The sequence below is a fragment of the Pseudorca crassidens genome, chromosome 6, assembly GCF_039906515.1.
Source record: "Pseudorca crassidens isolate mPseCra1 chromosome 6, mPseCra1.hap1, whole genome shotgun sequence".
NCBI classification, from domain to species: Eukaryota; Metazoa; Chordata; class Mammalia; order Artiodactyla; family Delphinidae; genus Pseudorca; species Pseudorca crassidens.
In genome coordinates this window covers 127,542,599-127,562,205 of record NC_090301.1, presented here as the reverse complement: position 1 = coordinate 127,562,205, position 19,607 = coordinate 127,542,599, and the positions used below count along the sequence as shown (strand labels likewise).

General features: G+C 43.9%; 1 protein-coding gene across 5 annotated transcripts in view; it reads left to right on the top strand.

The window, feature by feature from the left end:
- Window positions 1-9,924, top strand: part of OCA2 (OCA2 melanosomal transmembrane protein) — a 257,209-nt gene extending 247,285 nt beyond the window's left edge. For all 5 annotated transcript variants that reach the window (XM_067739915.1, XM_067739910.1, XM_067739912.1 and 2 more), the window contains 2 exons: window positions 8,252-8,345; window positions 9,319-9,924. In XM_067739915.1, the coding sequence (XP_067596016.1) occupies window positions 8,252-8,345; window positions 9,319-9,403 (179 nt within the window). In that variant the 3' untranslated portion in view covers window positions 9,404-9,924. The remainder of the gene's footprint in view (window positions 1-8,251; window positions 8,346-9,318) is intronic.
- The last annotated feature ends 9,683 nt before the right edge of the window (window positions 9,925-19,607 follow it).

Genomic DNA, 19,607 nt, shown 5'->3' with positions numbered 1-19,607 from the left:
GAATCCACTTCTATCATTTCTTTGATAAATTCCTCCCTTCCATTTCATTCTGTCCTTTCTGAGATTTTTCTAGTAGTTGAATTTGGGGTTTCCCATATTGAACTTGTGTATATTATTTTTCCTCTGCATTTTCTTCTTTGACTTTTGCCTCCAGACTTGGGGATGTTTCCTCAACTTTATTTTTCAGTCAACCTGTCTATCTATATACATTTATTTAGTTTAGTATTTACGGATTTAGTCATGAGAACATTTTTCCCTCTGGTTTCCCTTTTTTATTACTTTAATTAAGCTTTTACTTTGAGATAATTGTATATTCACATGCAGTTGTAAGGAATGCTATGAAGAGATCCTATGTACCATTTATCCAGTTTCCCTCAATGGTAATATATTGTGAAACTATACTACAATATCACAGTCAGGATATTGACATTGAAGCAGTCAAGACACAAAACATTTTCATCACTAAAAAAAAATCCCTCACATTGCCCTTTTATAGCCACACCCACTTCCTTCCATCCTCACCCCCTACTTAACCCTTGGCAACCACTTACCTATTCTACATTTCTACAACTTTGTCATTTCAAGTATATTATATATTATTATTTTTTTTTTTTTTTTTTTTTTTGCGGTACGTGGGCCTCCCACTGCTGTGGCCTCTCCCTTTGTGGAGCACAGGCTCCGGATGTGCAGGCTCAGCGGCCATGGCTCATGGGCCCAGCCGTTCCGCGGCATGTGGGATCTTCCCGGACCGGGGCACGAATCCGTGTCCCCTGCATCGGCAGGCGGACTCTCAACCACTGCACCACCAGGGAAGCCCCAAGTATATTATATAAATGGAATCTTACAGGGTGTAACTTTTGGGATTGGCTTTTGTTTTTCTTTAACATCTTTATTGTAGTATAATTGCTTTACAATTGTTTGTTAGTTTCTGCTGTATAACAAAGTGAATCAGCTGTACATATACATATATCCACATAACTCCTCCCTCTTGCATATCCCTCACACCCTCCTTATCCCACCCCTCTAGGTTGATACAAAGCACGGAGCTGATCTCCCTGTATTCTGTGGCTGCTTCCCACCTGCTATCTATTTTACATTTGGTAGTGTATATGTGACCATGCCATCTCTCACTTCGTCCCAGCTTACCCTTCCTCCTCCCCGTGCCTTCAAATCCATTCTCTACAGCTGCGTTGTTATTCGTGTCCTGCCTCTAGGTTCTTCAGAACCATTTTCTTTTTTGCTTTAGATTCCATATATATGTGTTAGCATACAGTATTTGTCTTTCTCTTTCTGACTTACTTCACTCTGTATGATAGATTCTAGGTCCATCCACCTCACTACAAATAACTCAATTTCATTTCTTTTTATGGCTGAGTAATATTCCATTGTATATATGTGCCACATCTTCTTTATCCATTCATCTGTTGATGGACACTTAGGTTGCTTCTATGTCCTGGATATTGTAAATAGAGCTGCAATGAACATTGTGATACATGACTCTTCTTGAATTATGGTTTTCTCAAGGTATATGCCCAGTAGTGGGATTGCTGGCTTGTATGGTAGTTCTATTTGTAGTTTTTTAAGGAAGCTCCATACTGTTCTCCATAGTGGCTGTACCAATTCACATTCCCACCAGCAGTGCAAGAGTGTTCCCTTTTCTCCACACCCTCTCCAGCATTTATTGTTTGTAGATTTTTTGATGATGGCCATTCTGACTGGTGTGAGGTAATACCTCATTGTAGTTTTGATTTGCATTTCTCTAATGATTAGTGATGTTAGGCATCCTTTCATGTGTTTGTTGGCAATCTGTATATCTTCTTTGGAGAAATGTCTATTTAGGTCTTCTGCCCATTTTTGGATTGGGTTGTTTGTTTTCTTGATAATAAACTACATGAGCTGCTTGTACATTTTGGAGATTAATCCTTTGTCAGTTGCTTCATTTGCAAATATTTTCTCCCATTCTGAGGGTTGTCTCTTCATCTTGTTTATGGTTTCCTTTGCTGTGCAAAAGCTACTAAGATTTATTAGGTCCCATTTGTTTATTTTTGTTTTTATTTCCATTCCTCTAGGAGGTGAGTCAAAAAGGATCTTGCTGTGATTTGTCTTGGAGTGTTCTGCCTATGTTTTCCTCTAAGAGTTTTATAGTGTCTAGCCTTACATTTAGGTCTATAATCCATTTTGAGTTTATTTTTGTGTATGGTGTTAGGGAGTGTTTTAATTTCATTATTTTACATGTAGCTGTCCAGTTTTCCCAGCACCACTTATTTAAGAGGCTCTCTTTTCTACATTGAATATTATTGCATCCTTTATCAAAGATAAGGTGACCATATGTGCGTGGGTTTATCTCTGGGCTTTCTATCCTGTTTCATTGATCTATATTTCTGTTTTTGTGCCAGTACCATAGTGTCTTGGTTACTGTAGCTTTGTAGAATAGTCTGAAGTCAAGAAGACTGATTCCTCCAGCTCCATTTTTCTTTCTGAAGATTGCTTTGTTTGTGTTTCCAAACAAATTGTGAATTTTTTTGTTCTAGTTCTGTGAAAAATGCCATTTGTAGTTTGATAGGGATTGCACTGAATCTGTAGATTGCTTTGGGTAGTATAGTCATTTTCACAATGTTGATTCTTCCAATCCAAGAACATGGTATACCTCTCTATCTGTTTGTATCATCTTTAATTTCTTTCATCAGTGTCATAGTTTTCTGCATACAGGTCTTTTGTCTCCTTAGGTAGAATTATCCTAGGTATTTTATTCTTTTTGTTGCAATGGTAAATGGGAGTGTTTCCTTAATTTCTCTTGGTTTCCCCTTTTTGGCTTTTAATATTTTTTCTTTGTATTTAGTTTCTGTTAGTTTGATTAATATGTGTCTTGTCATGTTCCTCCTTGGTTTTATCCTGTACAGGACTCTCTTCCTTTCTTGATCTTGGATGACTATTTCCTTTCCCATGTTAGGGAATTTTTTGACTATAATCTCTTCAATATTTTCTCAGGTCCTTTCTCTTTCTCTTCTTCTTCTGGGACTTATTTGAATGTTGATGCTTTTAATGTTGTGTCCAATGTCTCTGAGACTGTCCTCATTTCTTTTCATTCTTTTTTCTTTATTCTGCTCCATGGCAGTTATTTCCACCATGCTATCTTCCAGCTCACTTATCCATTCTTCTGCCTCAGTTATTCTGCTATTGATTCCTTCTAGTGTATTTTTCATTTCAGTTATTGTATTGTTCATCTCTGTTTTATTGTTCTTTAGTTCTAGAGCTTGTATGTTGCTTTCTTATTTTAATTTGTTTTTCTGTCTGCTGTTCTGATTGGGCGATTGCCATTATTCTGTCTTCTGGATCACTTATTTGTTTTTCTGCATTATTTAGCCTGCTCTTCATTGCTTCTAGATTGACTTTTATCTTGGCAATTGTGTTGTCTTATTTGAATGTTTCATCTTTATAGTTTCCATTTCCTTGTTGCACTGATTTGCATTTCTATCGATAATCTTTCTTAAGTCTTTTAGCATTTTTATTACCTCCTTTTTGAACTCAGGTTCTAGGAGAATGGAGAGGTCTGTTTCATTGTTTGTTCTTTCAGGGGATTTCTCTTGTTCTTTTATTTATTTATTTGTTTGTTTGTTTATTTTCTTGGCCACACCATGCAGCTTGTGGGATCTTAGTTCGCTGACCAGGGATGAAACGCAGGCCCTCAGCAATGAAAGCACATAGTCCTAACCACTGGACTGCCAGGGAATTCCCTTTTGTTCTTTCAATTGGCAGTAGTTCCTCTACTACTAAGATGAAAATCTTAGTTAATTTTCTTTTTTTCTATGAATTTAGGAGAAATAATTGTATACTCTGGTCTTGATGGGCTTTTTTTAATGAAGGAACATCCCTCTGTAGACTGAGTCCAGTTTTTTGGTGTGAAGCCTGTTTTTGCTATGGATGCCTGCCATGTCTTTCCTCAGAGTCTGCTGGCCCTTATCCACTTGATAAGGGGTGTGATTGGTGTAGTGATGCCCAGAGCCTGCACTGGATGTTCGGTGGGGCCTTCTCTTGGCTGTCACAGCCCTGTCAGGGCAGGATCTGTTTTCCAGTTGTTGGAGTAGAAATCCTGAGGGTAGCATTCTATAAGGCTCTATTGCCCTTAAGTGTGTGCTGTATCCACAAGGAGGTGAGCATTGAAGGAAGTGAAGCCTGTGTGGTCACAGCAGGCCTAAGTGCCACCCATACAGCCATCCACAGTTCTGCCCAGAAGCACTGCAAAGTTGCATCCCTTTCTCTGTTTTGTTCATCCCAGACCTAGTGCTAGGCTGTCACTGGTGACCAGGGTGTTGTGACTACTGGAATTGAGGTGGTTGTGCTGCCCCTGGGACCTAGGCTGCCTCTATGGTAGGGCTCTCCCAGGGCCTGTCTGTCACAGATCTATCTCCCACCTGCATTGTGAAAGGTGAGCAGAACTGGAGTGCTCCCACCAGGAAAGGAACCACTGTGTACTCCTCCCCAGGGGCTGTCCACTGAACATGTGTGACTCTGTTGTACCACCTACCACCTGGTATGTGCACCAACAAGGTCCACTGCTGCCAGACCTGCACCTGGAACTACCAGTGCTGTGGCCAAGCTCACAAAGCCTACCACCACCAGAGCCATGCCCTGGTATGAGCATGTTGACCATGGTGTTCCTAGGGGGACCTGTGCCCTGACCTGCGTGTGCTGATAATCGGGCTCCTTTGGCCAACCTGTACCCAGCTCTGTGTGTGCTAATGATGGGCTCTGAGTTTTGGCCCAGACTACACTCCAGGGCCTCTAGAGCTGGACCAAATCCTCTCCCAAGGTCCCTCTGTTGAAGCCCAAGTTTCAGAGCCTAGCCACTGTGCACTGTATCATCCCTGCTCAGTTCATGTTCTGGGGTGGGAAGTGTCACGATGTAGCAGCTGTCAGCACCAGTCTCTCCACCCTGATTACTAGCAAGCCAGTACACACGCTCTCCTTGCGAGTAGAGTTCAGCCCCCTCCAGTCCATCTATCTGACCTGGCAGACCTCTGCGAAGAAGCAGGGGGTTCCCAGGGAGAGGGACCACCTGTGTGGTCTTTCCTCTTTCACAACTCCCTCCCAGCGGGACCAGTCCCTTCATGATGCCTTTTTCTTTTTCTGTCCTGCTCAGTTACATGTGAATCTTTCTTGCTGCTTTGGTTGTATAAGAGATTTCTGTCAGCTTTCAGTTGGTTTTCTGTGAAATTTGTTATTCATGTAGATGTATTTTTGATGTGTTTGTGGGGGAAGGCGAGTTCCACATCCTCCTACTCTGCCATCTTGATTGGGAGCAAAGGGAGTATGTTTTCAACCACTAATCCCCAACACAAGAGGAAAGTGTTGCCTGTTATTTTTAGAGGCCACCCAGGTTCCTGAATGTGACCCTGAATCATGTGTGAAGTTCTGTTTTGTCCAGAAGCAGAGGTCTCCACGTTAAGTCCTGGAGTAGCAGTGTTTGTGGTGGCAGAGCAGATGCTGCCCAGCTACTGATGTGTGTGCTCTGTGATAGAGGTCTGCAGGCAGGGCCCTCTGAGGAACATTGGCTTCCCTGTGGTAGCAGACTTGTCAGACCCTGTGAAATAATACCCAGGCAAGATGACTCTGTGTGGAATCTCTCCAGAGCAAGAGTCAGCTTGTTGGCAGGGTGACTGGATGGGCACATTGGTATGTCAGCACCTAGCTGGGACCAGTGCTGCCATAAAATTTGTACATTGCCACCTGCTTGGAACCCTTCAAATGCTCTGCATGGCTGTCGACAGAAAGGCCTCAGGCTTACATCATGCAGCCTGAGCCCTACCCTCTTTGATCTTCCTCTGGAGTCAGAATGCCTGGTTCGAGTCTTGGGCCCACCCACTTCCTAGCACCAACAAGTCAGCATGTTGCCTCTCTGCACCTCAGTTTCTTCTTGGGGACACGGGGACCTCAATGCTCAGCCCCCTGAATGTTTGCTCTCTGCCTCTCTGATCTCATGCCCACTGCACATCTCCCACGTGGTGTCATGCCTTGTCTCTCCACTAACAGGCTCCCTGTGAGCCCCTGGAGGATGTGAGCTGATTTCCATGGGGAGTGGCTTACTGGGGTTAGAGGGTGAGCCTGCTTAGGGTTGGGCAGTTAGGAAGAAGCTAATGGAAGTCTGGGGTGGGGGGAAAGTGGGAGCAGAGGCAGATCTCAGAATTGAGATGGAAATCCAGACTCAGTTCTTGCCATAACAAATAGACAAACTTTGGGGATATTTTATCTTACAAGTTCTTGCCTTCTCGGTAAGGATGGCTCAGTTGGGTCCCTGCTTAGAGTCTCACAAGGCCATGATCAAGGTGTCTGCAGGATGTGCTCCCTTCTGGTGGCTCTGAGGATGGGTCTGCTTCCAACCTCACTCAGGTTATTGGCAAATCCAGTTCCTTGGAGCTGTAAGACTGAGTCTCTTTTCCCTAGCTGGCTGTGGCCACTCTAAAGTCTGTCCTGTGCAGGCAGCTTGGGTGTTGGCCTGTCACACCCTCCCCTGCTATGGGGCAGCTGTCCCTCTCTCCTTGGTGATGGGCTTGTCCCTCCTGCCCTCCCACCTCCATTGCCCCCTTCCTAAAACTCTGGATGGGTCCGTACACTTTGAACTACACTGAGGAATAGGGGGACTGTCACAAAATGGGGCATCAGAAACACAGTGACCACAAGCAGATTGGGGCTTGGGCTTGGTGGGCTCGGAGCTCTGGGGAGACGCTGGAGGTTTTTATTGAGCTCTTAACATCTAAAGTCATATTATTGACATGTCAAATATATTTAATCCTTAGAGAAAGCATGTAAATGGATGTGTCATGCTATTTCAGAAGTTTTCACCAAAACCCCCCTAGTCAAACTTTTACATGGAGTAAAGGCAGGGAGAGTGAGATGAGGCTCTTCATGATGCTTTGCGCTGGCAGCCTGTGGGCCTGGTGCATAATGACTCCTACCGGATTGGATGCCTGTGTGTTTCAGGAGAGTGTAAGGACTGAGTGGAGAGGGGACATGTGTGCAGCTGAGCACTCACACGACACCTGCAAAGGCCTTTCATGGGTAACGGAAGGGGTGCCATGGTCCTCCTCCATGGAGAAACCTCATAGGTCACATGGCTCTGAGGTTATTTATTCCTCACTTCTCTCTGTGCTCAGTGTTGCAGCATGGAGCTCTGGGCCAATGTAGCACTGAAGGGCACAGCTTCCTTGGTCCTTGCCCTCCTGCTCTGCTGTCCAGTCTTAGAAAGACCAGCCCCTCATGCCCGTGAGGGCTGTTGGAAGCTACAGATTTGTGTCTCACAGTTCATAGTCCTCGGCAATGCACAATGCCAGAACTGAACTAACTTGGCTGAGCCTGGGTCGTGCACCCATCCCCAAACACTGACCTCTGCGGGGGGGGACTGAAAGATGCCAATGGGCTTCACTAAGTAAATTTACCCTTCCCCGAACCCATCTCTCTGTTGGGGGCTGGGTTTGAGTCACATCCTTCACTGTGAGGCCGCACTTGTGTACGTGTATGCACATAGTTTCCCTGCAGATCATGTGTGCTGTCAAAAAGGCCCAACCAAAGAGGCATTTTATTATCATGGTTGTTTACATCCATCTTTCCATCCACACAAAGGATTTGCTGGTAGGTGTCCAGACCTAGAGTCCTAAGGATGGTGGCTCTCATCTGAGATCCTACTGCTCTGAAGACACATGTTCTCTCCTGTGGATGTTGACCCTACTTACATTTTCCTCTGAAAGATATGTCACCACGTCCCACAGTGATTTGCCAATTGTCCTTAACTTTTCCTCTTCCCTATCACATCCAACAGAAGTAGCCCTATTCATAAATGAATTACTATATTTACAAGCAGTGAATTTATTTTCTGTTTGCCAGCAGTAGTTGTATAAAGTATCTGATTTTGAAAGGTTTAAGATCCTCAGGGCACCAAGAACTAAAACGTAGGAGATCCCATTTCTGTCCCTGGAATCCTCAGGGTAGGTGTACCCTTTCTATAGTTTAGAGTCTATATTTGTAAAGTGACAACCAGAAAGGTGAGGAGAAAGTTTATGAAAATATGTCCATTAGCTTCATGGTTTTTTTTTGTTCCTGCAAATATTTGCACAGCAATCACTTTGGTAGTGAACAGTAAAGTAATCATCAATCAAAAGCCTGTGAGATGATCAAAGTATCATAGAACAAAAGAGAACAGGAGCCTACCACCAAGATAAACTGAGATTTTATTTTACTTTTTGAATTTTTATTCTAGGTAATGGGACACTGATTGGAGCATCAGCAAATGTGGTTTGTTCAGGAATTGCAGAGCAGCATGGATATGGATTTTCTTTCATGGAATTTTTCAGGTACTTTAAAAACTCATTTAAAATTTCTGTTTATATTGTCCCTAAACTTACTTTATTAAAAAATCAGGGCTTCCCTGGTGGCTCAGTGGTTGAGAGTCTGCCTGCTGATGCAGGGGACACGGGTTCATGCCCTGGTCCGGGAAGATCCCACATGCCACGGAGCGGCTGGGCCCGTGAGCCATGGTCGCTGAGCCTGTGCGTCCAGAGCCTGTGCTCCACAATGGGAGAGGCCACAACAGTGAGAGGCCCGCGTACCGCAAAGAAAAAAAAAAATCAGCCACACATACTGCTAAGCACTAATATAAGCATGTTTTAATAATTAGAGATACATTGATATTTTATGTTGTTGTTCCCTTGAAAATTCCAGTGGGGATTTGTGCCTTGATTGCCCATGATGAGGGTACATAATGAGAGTCTGACATCCCCCTACCGGATTGCCCAGCAAAAAATTTCATGACTGAAGGGACCCAGGAATATTGCAGACTGGGGGCAGCCTGGGAGCAGGCACCTCTCAGGAGGACAGTGCAGAGAGGAGGCCCTGGATGGGGGAGAGCAGCTGATGCCAGCTCCTGCAAAGGAGGACCTGCTCTGAGGGAGCCAGGTCCGCTCTGGGGTCCTGGCCCCTACATGCTTGTGTTCATATGGCACCACTGCATTTTGGATGCAGGAACTGGGCAGAATAGACATTGGTGGTGCCTGTAAAATGGTGCTGTCAAAATGAACTGACATTCATTTGGGGGATACAATGGGGGATATCTAATGGAGGCACACATCCATATCATCTAGGCTGAACCCAACTTTTGATTTCTAGAAATAAAAGACAGTTACCTTTATGGATATATAAAGCTTATGGATTTATAAAGCTTGTATATAAAGTGCATTCTTTTGCAATAACATAATATAATAATAAGTCCAGATCTCACAGTACTATGCAGACACCAGACACCATAATCCACTTCTCTTTGTGTTTCAGGTTGGGCTTCCCAATGATGGTTGTCTCCTGCATGGTTGGGATGTGCTACCTCCTTGTTGCTCATGTCGTTATAGGATGGAATTAGTAGATATACAATGTGTGAAGACTGAGGGAAACTTGACTCATCACCAACATCAGTAGAATACTACCCCAAAACCACTCTTTGGAGAAGAAAAGGTGCTTACCATGGGGGTGCTCTGGAATGGACACCTTTGCTATCCACACTCTTATTTGGGTGAAGCTGGCAAATTGTGGTAAATACAAGATAACTTACACAAGATTCTACCACAGGAAAATATGTATATCTCAAAATACATCTAAGCTATGCTCTGTAGGAAAAGACACAAATTCAATAATTCACTCCAAACGGCTTGTGTTGTTTAAATATCACTTCTCCTGAGGCTATCAATAGTTTTTCTTCATGTAATCACTTTTCATGTTAAAATAATGAGCATTCAAATTGTATACCCTCTTAATGCATACTTTTCTTGGGAAGTGCATACACTTTGTAAGGAAACATTATATGTATTAAAAAAAAATACTGCCCCTTGACAAAGAATTTGTTAGTCTCTTGCTTTTTAGTAGCTTACATTATATAAAATTGCATTTTATTCATTAATGGTTTTCTCTGGAGTTTTTTTTTTTTTTTTTTTTTTTGCGGTACGCGGGCCTCTCACTGCTGTGGCCTCTCCCGTTGCGGAGCACAGGCTCCGGACGCGCAGGCTCAGCGGCCATGGCTCACGGGCCCAGCTGCTCCGCAGCATGTGGGATCTTCCCGGACTGGGGCACGAACCCGTGTCCCCTGCATCGGCAGGCAGACTCTCAACCACTGCGCCACCAGGGAAGCCCTCTGTGGAGTTTTTAAGTCATCAGTTAAAAGTCCAGATATTTGACTTGCAAAAATCGTACGTGCTTTTTTAAAATAATATTTTAAATATTTACCAACCTGGATAAATAATCTTCAGTTTTGAAAATGGTGTATGCTATTTCTATCAATTACCCCAAAGTGTGGTCAATACATTCAGCTCTACATACCTGCTGGATTTCAGTGGTGCAGTCAACGCTTACTAAATGCTATTCTTTTGTGGAACATTAAACATAAAGCAAGGACAATGAGAGCAAAGATTAAGAGGGAGCTGGGCTTCAGCTGAGGTCTCATCTGCTCTGCTTGATCAGTACCATGGCTATACCTCAGACAAAAAACCTCTTCTTCAGTTTCGGTCTACTGTGTGTGTTACCTTGAGATGAGATGAAGAAAAAGAAGATGTTTACTGGGGACTCTGCTCAGAAGCAGTAGTTGTATAAAGTATCTGATTTTGAAAGGTTTAAGATCCTCAGGGCACCAAGAACTAAAATGTAGGAGATCCCATTTCTGTCCCTGGAACCCTCAGCGTAGGTGTACCCTTTCTATAGTTTAGAGTCTATATTTGTAAAGTGACAACCAGAAAGGTGAGGAGAAAGTTTATGAAAATATGTCCTTTAGCTTCATGAGCTATCTTTGAATTCCTTGTCAGCAAAAGTGACAAAAAAACCCATCTTTGTTTTAAAATCTGGGTTGAGGAATTCACAGAAATTGCATGTGCACCTGACTCACTGCTCGAGTGAAGCCCTCGCTCCCCAGTCTTTCCAGGAAAGGAGTCCTGCCAGCATTCCAGCTCTGCTCCCTTTTCATGTTGCCTCACTGAAGCTTAGATGCCCTGAGTCCTTCCACCAAAAGGCTTTGTTTTCTCTTTTCCCACATGTTTCCATGCCTGGAGGGGGTGTTGGCACCTTCCTTGTGCCCAGATGCTGCTCTTAATTCATGTCTGTTCTCTCCTCCCTCAGTGTCTCTTCCCCTGTGGTGCACAACCTCTACCTCTCCTCCTCCCATCTCAGCTCCTCAGTTATCACATCTCATTCTTAAATACCTGAGCTCCTGGATTATTTCTTCCTCTCTCCCTCACCCCTTCAACCTTCTCAGAATTCCCTGAGATTTGACACTCAGGCCTCATTACACCCTGACTGGATCACCAGTAACTGCACCTTTAATTCTTCATCTCAAATGTCTCTCTCTGATACTTCCAATACTCCCAGCTATCTCCTCCAGATTATCACCTCAACAGAGTCCTCCAGTGACACCTCCAACTCATCCCTTTCTCTAACTTCCCACACCAGTTCCCTCCTAGCTCAGTTTTCTACTTCTGCTCTTAAATTCAAAACTCTGTTGATAAACTGGCACTGTTCTACCTTTTCTGGTGCCTAAACACCTAAATGTTACTGAGGTAAATCATTTGACTGGGATGACTTGTTTTACTTTAAAAAAAGATTACAAACATCAAAAAAGCACTCAAGGTTGCCTGGCTCATTTATTACATTTCCCTAGTGCAGCAGTCAGAGCCCTGGCTGAACAGATGGCTGTTCGATTAGGGTAGCTTACAGGGAATTTAATCAGGGATGGTGCAGTCCTTGGAACTAGTCAGAGGAGGCACTTGTAGGCCTCTGAGGGTGAGGGTCACCAGGACCTGCAGATGCAGGGAGCAGTATGGAAAGGGACCCACGACAGGAGTTTCTGTGGAGAGTTGCAGTCATCAAGAATCACTTTGCAGGGAAGGGGCTGTGAGAATTGTCTGACTTCACTCCTTTTCCTCCCTCTGATTTTCACTGTCCTTCCCATTGTCTGAAGCCAGCCAGAAGCCAAGGGTGAGAGGAAATGTTGATGTTGTCCATGTAGGTAAGCTCCTGTGGGCACTGAGCCAGACAATAGAAGGAGAGTGGATCTGATGGGCAGATGGAAGATACTCAGCTCTGTCCACCATTTTCAGCAGATGAAAAAAGTTCATATCTGCAATAAAGGAAACAATGAAAGTTCCATCAGATTTTCTGTCAAATTTGTCAATTCTCTCTCCTGATACTGTCTCCAGAATTAGTAGGTAAACAATCCAGTGCTTACTAAATCCTGTTTCATGATGATAGAAAAAGACAACACTGAAGGAACAAATGGTAACTTTGCTGTGAATATTGAACTACCACAGTTAGGCATTGTTCTGGCACCTCATGCGTAAACCCCCAAAGTTCACAGGGACTGTGAGGACACACTTTTACAGTCTGAATTCAAGATGAAGAGTCTGTTTGCTCTTCTGCTGCACATGACAATCCTTTCCTTCCTGAGTTGTGTTAGTAGCTACACAGCTTTGACAGGTACATGAAAATAAAGGCCATGCACCCCAGATAAGGTCATGTGTAGGCAAGCGTGGAGGAACAGGTAACAAAGCAGCAGACAGAGCTACTATGGGAATTGGAACCACTTCCTCCTGTAATTTATGTGTGCCTTCCAGACCTGCTTGGGCTCAAGCCCACATAACACAAGACCTAAACTCCACATGACACAAGACCAGTGCACACGTCTAACTTTATGGATCAGTTGGTTAGATGACACTTGGTTTACGACATGCAGTTCAACTTGCCTGATGACACTGTTTCCCACAATAGTGTCCTCAATTTGTAACAGGGCCCAGTGGGAGCCAAGAGCTGCTTTTAAAATGGAGACTAGTAGAATGGGAGGGCATGGACCTTATCCAACCGTTCATGGTCTGCACTGTGGTTTTCCCATTGAGGTCTGCCACAGACACTGAGGACTTCTTCAATGTGCTATGATGTTACAGAAGGCCCAAGTGGCAGGGCAACATGCACAACAGCCTGGGCCTGCTGAAGGGCCTTTACTTGCTTCAGTGTCCCTCAAACCTTGCAGCTTCAGGAGGTCACCTGGTAATAGGTTGGAGTAGCTTCTTCAATGTGTTATATGTTGCCTGCAAGATTGAAAGTGGACCACCAAGAATAGTACCGTTTTTTGTGTGTGTGTGATTAGTGCAACAATTTGTCTCTCATTTTGCAGGGTAATTTTAAATCAGCGATTAGCACTAGCCCCTAAAATTTCCATTAGGATATTGTATTTCTTTTGTTTTACTATCTTGGTATGGAATGAGAAACTTCTTAATAGAATAGAGAATAAACTTGGAGATTCTGACATTATTCGGCATATTATCTATCCCAGGACTCATTCTGGGGCTGGGGAAATCACCTCAGGATGGGTCCACTGTTCCACAGGATCAGCTATTACATGAGCTTCTAAGTGAACCATAGGGTATTTTGGGGTCACCGAGAATTGCAGAAAATTAACACCAGAAAAGAAAATTTCTTTTCACCAATGTACAATTTTCCTGTTAAATGGCCGCAAATGGCTTGTGCTGTTTCACTGCACCTGCCTCTGAAGACGATGTGAGGGGAGAGAATAAGCGTGTCCTCAGATGTGTTGCAAGATTCTTTCTCAAAGGGATGTGGCCTCCCTTCAAAGAACACATTTAGGTCTGGGAAGTGGCTGAGGTTGTTAATCCTTCTTAAGACCCTTGATACATCTTATCAGATCCAGAGTCCTTCTAGTTTTATATGTGAAGCTGCCCATATAATTCACTACTATGAAGTCTACAATCAACTTGTCTTTTGGCTTAGGTCTCTGAAGCTCACTGTGGTCAATGTGCCCACCTTGACTGTGACAATGAACTGCCTCCCTGGCCTCTCCTCCCTCGGGATCTTATTATTACCATTGGGAAAAGAGGACTCAATTCTATTACTGTGTTCCCTACTCTCATCAACAGTCTCCATAGGACAGCCATCACAAGCGTTTCCAAGGACGCTGTGCCCTCCTCCACACCCTGCACTTCCTGATGCCTCCATGAAGGAGGTGGCCTCTGGATTTTCTTGCAGGGAATGCATGGGGCAATGGGGTAGGTCACACACATTCTGAGCCATTGGATTCCTATATGCCAAGAACTAACCAGCTGTACCTAGAATTAACACCTCTTCCAAGTGCTCAAGCCATCACATGGAATCTCAAATTCCAGGTGAGTGCAAAGACTCAAGGTTTGGCTTGCTGTAGCCATATATTTCATCCTGCTTGTTGTGGTATCTGTAGACTCCAATCGCCTATGTGCTCCCTACACAGAGTGGTAACTTTTTCAACAGGCAAGATAGTTTTTCTTGAAGTAGACTTTATACTTCTATATCCAGCACATACTAGTTTTTTAGATCCCTGGAGAAATGAGGGGTATTAGAGATGAGTCTTGAGGCAAATTCATATCATCTTGGGAGGCAACTGACCCAAGTACAGCCACAAAAATGGTTGCTACATGAGGAGGCCGCTCTCCTGCATACTCCTGAGGGAGGCCCAGGCAGGATTTTTTGGTTCAGAGTTCTCAGCTGGGTCTGAGTCTGATCACGTATCTATGGCCCACCATCAGTGTCCTACTTCTTCCCCACCAGCATCCATGCCAATCCTCACAGTCAGCTTCTGGGCCTGGGCCTCACCCAAATCTGCTGGCTCCTTCCAAGCTGCCTTCAAAGTTTTCTGATCAACCACTCATGTTCTCAGTTGAACAAATACCCATGTCTTTCAGTTCCTGTCCTCTGTCTTCTTTATGGTCTCCCAAGCTGTCAGGAGAAGCCAGCATATCCCAGACACAATGACCACTGGGGGTCCAATGTCTTGCCCTCCTGATGACCTTCAAGGATAGTGATGCTGGTGCAGACATGAGTGGTCTTAGTTTTATTCCCCCCCTGGAATGGAGGTTATCCCTGCCTCCCTCAGAGATGTGAGGAAAACAATTCCAATTCTCATATGGGAGTTTATTTCCTGGGGCCATTTACGTTATGGATTAGACAGGGAACAGAGAGAACAATCAAACTGCAAAATATGAGAAGAGTTTGATAAAGATGGACTTTGCAAAGTATGGACACAGTATTAAGAAACTACAAAGGGGAATGAAGTGCCTAGAGTTAGTAAAAATGAAACAGCATTATCACCCCTAAAGCTATGTGGAGAGGGTCTCTAGACAACCTGTGGCCAAGTGCTGCAGCCAGCCTGCCAGTCTGCGGGAAAGAGGAAAAGAAATACAATATCAATCTCCTTTTCTTCTAGCTCCTGCCAGCAATCTCCATTGGCCAAACCCAACCAGAATTCATGTTGTAGGAAACCATTCATGTTGCCTGTGTCAGCCAGCTTCTGGGCTGGAAGCAGGATGGAGAAGGGAGAGATCAGCCTCTGAGTCAGAGGGAAGAGCTACAGCTCACCTAGGAAGTTCACGTTCCTTTGCTCTGGGAAGATTCCAGGCCTCCTCTCTTCTAAGCCCTCACAATTTATCAACCCCCACTCCCAATTTTACTTCACTGAGTACATAGAAACCTTCAAAGAAGAACATTGTCATCAGTAACTTTGCAAATTTCTCTGCAGCCAGATCCAAGTTTCTGTCTTACAGAATAAACTCAGTGCCTCTGGCTTTGTCAAAGGCCCCCATGTATGCTCTTAATCTTGATCCCTCATTTTCTCATAAGCTTCACTTTTTCTAATAAGAAACTGCTCTCCTCTGCATCATCTACCACACCACTTCCACCCACAAATAGACATGATTTGATAGGCTTCATTCGTTCACTCACCCATTCATTTACTCATTCATTCATTTAAAGGTATTTCTTTAATGTTTTTTTATGTTGTAGGCAAAGTTTCTAGGTTCTAAAGGTGGGAAAGTAAAAACAAACAAACAAAAGACTTTAATTTTATGGAACTTCCATTTAATCCCATCTTAAAACTCATCATCTTTCTCTAGCCACTACCCTATTCCTAAAACTTTTTGAAACAGGTTTTTTCTGTGTCATTTACATCTTCTCTTTTCCAATTTACTCTCTTTTTATTACTATAAATAATTCAGGCATAGAAAAACTGGAAAATATAACAAATATCCATGTATGCCCTACCCAGTTTACTTGAAAAAAATACTGCATATAACCCAAGACTACTCTCTATCTTCCCAATAATATCCCCCCACACCACCATTAGAGGTAACTATAAGCACAGATTTGATGGTTTTGCTCTACTTTATGAAATCAAAATCTCCCATGTCATTACATGGTCTTGACCCTATGTCATTGTCAACACCATTCCTTACCTGTGCTGGTGCATTAGCTGCACTGGGAGGTCCTCCTCTCTGCAGGTGAGTGACAGGTACTTACTGAGTCTGTTCTTTGTGCTGGACAATTTTTTAGGCACCTGCCCTAAATGTGTTTATCTTCAAGGGAGGCAGAGAACAGATTAAATAAATATGTTCAGGCAATGGTGGTAAGAAAAATGCAGTCAGCAATTCTAGATAGGTTGGTTGGGGAGGGGACATCTGGGCAGAAACAAAGTGAGGGACCAGATGTGGAGATGTCTGGAGAAGGAAGGAGCAGCCGAGTGCTCAGGAAGTGGGCCCCCAGGCAAGGGTATGTTGGTGTGTTCTTGTCACAGCAGAGTGAGCTATGGGAAGAGGAACCCTGGTTCTGACGCTGCAGGATTGTAGGCCAAGGGGAGGACTTCAGATATTGGTTCATCAGAAGATAAAGCTAGATGAATGAATGGAATGTTGAAGGGAGAAGGTCACATCCCAGCTGTCCTAGAAACATACTGTTATCTCCTTCGCTGTGTCAAAGACAAAAGTTGGGCAAGTAGGGAGATGATTTTATTTAGGCTATTGCAATGGGGAGACCACCCCAGATCCACAGATCAGCGTGTCTCAGAATGGTGGACTTGCTGTTTTTAGTGAGGAGTAAACAAGCTGCAGATGGAGTGATTTGCAATTGGACTTGTTTGATGAAAGTGGAAGTCTCAGTTATCACTTTAGCTGATCAGTCATGAGAAACAGCTTTAATCTTTGCTAATCAATCATGAGATGAAGAACAAGAAGTTGGAGGGTCTGTGTTTGCCCTTGGCAATTGCAATTGTATAACCACAGGGCCTTAGGTCACCCTGTTTTAAATAGAAAAACATTAAAGTAAAACACGTCTTGCAACTGAGAATATCTCAATATAAATATCTGAATACAAGATATAAATCTTTACCTGCATTGTCCCACAGGAAGCTCCAGAGGCCAAGCCCTGGCAAGGGTCCCATTTCGTGGAGGTGAGGAGTACAAGGCTGCCCACCACCAGTAGTGATCTCCCCACTTCAGGCCACATCCACTGCCTTTCCTGTGGGGTTGGAGTTGCTAAATAGAGCTCAACAAGCAAAGCACTGGTGGGAACAACACTTTACTCATGGAGAAGAGACTCAGCAAGATCTAGGTCTGGTCTGTGGTGTGAAATGGTCTCCCATGCCAGCGGGTCTCTCCAGATAGCAATGATGGGAGACAGACTGAATGATACCCTCTCCTGCTGCAGAAAAAGACCCTGTCCCCTTCCCACAGGGGCAGATAAACTAACAGCCTGGCCAGGTGTGTTATGACACACATGCTTAAGCAGAGCAAGGAAGTTCACCGCAAACTTCATCCACACAAAATGCACCCCAGGACAGAGAAAGCTTTCTTCTACTGAGGAAGAAGCCCTTAGGGTCAGGACAATGTTCCCAGCCTAGGGCACTGGAGGTGAAATCCCAGGGAGGGGCAACATGTCCCATGATAATTGCTTCCCCAACCAGCCTCTTAAGAGAAAAAAAGAGCCAGTGCAAAATCCACGGCAGAACTTGTAAGAAGCAAATCTTTTTATCCCCATTCTTCTCCCTGTCTTTATCACTGGCTGGCTCTTGAGCTCTGTCTTCCTCTCAGGCTCCCAAATGCCCTGCCCTCAGCCCATTCCTTCCCCACCCACCTCCAGCCTCTCTGGCTTCATCTTCTAGCCCCTGCCAGTCTTCCATTTTCAATGTAAAATTACCACAATCCTGCCTTTACTTCCCTTAAATGTTGCTCTTTTTTTTACACCTTATTTATATAAACTTGTGAAAAGACCACCTTCTCCCTCCCTGGTGGTTCCTCTCTCAGAGATGCAAATAGTCTCAGATGCCCAGGGTGAGGTGGGAAGAGGACTAGGACACTAGATTTTAATCACTGTTTTTATTTTTTTTTCTCTCATTACACCAGCACTTCTTTAGTACTAAGGGACACTAAAATAAGGCACAGATGTTGTGTTGTGAATGGACTCAGCCAGCTGCAGGGGACTGGCTTTTCACTGACCTTCAGTGAAAAGGTCTTTTATGGTTCCTACAGTGGTAGGAAATCAATGAAAACTTTCATGGAGGAAATGGTTCCAGGGAAGCATTTGTGAAAGGGGAAGAAGCTGGTAAAAGATAAAAACAGAGACCTCATCAGTGTGCAGGTGGAAAGGCAGCATCAGTGGGCTGGCTGTAGAGAGAGAGGCTGATAGGTCTAGAGGGGGAGAGGGGTGCTGGTGTTGGGAAGGAGTCCTACCAAGACCAAACGGAAGAAGCCTCCTTCCCCTGCTCTGGTCAATGGAATTCATTTACCAGACACTATCAGGACATAAAGTGGGCCTGAAGAAAAAGGGCTTTTGATTGAAATACATTGTCTGTATGGTGATAGATCTCCTGGTCTTTGCCTATGAACATCAGTCTTTTAGTTGCTGAACTCACCAAATCATAGGCCCCTAGACCCTGCAGTGCTTTTAGACCTGACACAAAGGCAGAGCATTTGTGACATATATGGATTTGTCCTAGACCCATTGCTCCTGCTCTGAAATTAGCTTTGTGGAAAGACAGAGGAGGACAGAAGCTGAAACTTCAACTAAGTCCTTCAAAAGGCTCTCTGCTCTGGTGCTCAGGAAACAGGGAACAGGTATGATTGATAAGCACGTTATTTTATTGGATTATAGCTGATATTTTCAAGGTGGCCTGAAGTCAACTGGAATAAAGTCTGCCCCCGCCCCTTTCGCAAGAGTGTGGCAGAATGTTAATTCCTCTTGTTAGTCTCTGCAGCAACCAGCAGCACAATCCTCACCTTGCACACCACTTGTAGCCCATCAAGACTGGGTGTGTGTGCAGTACTGATTTCTTCCTGCCAATTGGAAGAACCGGAACTAAGAGGTGGCAAAATGAATTCTTTTGGAAGGTCAATTTTGAGGACATTTTGTGCTGTGGATGAATTAAAAACAAGCTTTCTAATTAAGTGCCTAATCTAATACACAGCCCCATGAGGTGTGTACAGAAGAAACAGGAGACAGTCAGTCCCTGCCCTCCAGGAGCTTTCACAAAGAAACCCATATTTCATCACTTTCTCCCTACTCAATCTCTCCCTGAGGCTGCTACTAAGTGTTGGCAAGCTCTTTAATACAACCAGACTACTCAGAGGCCCTTGCATGTGGCCTGAACTCAAAAAAGAAAAAAAAAATAAATGTTTGTGGATTAATATATCATTGCGGAATTTATTGTACACAGGCAACTCAGATAAGTCTTCAGTGTGTATTTATTAAAATCATTATTTTTGGCAAAAGAAATGGTC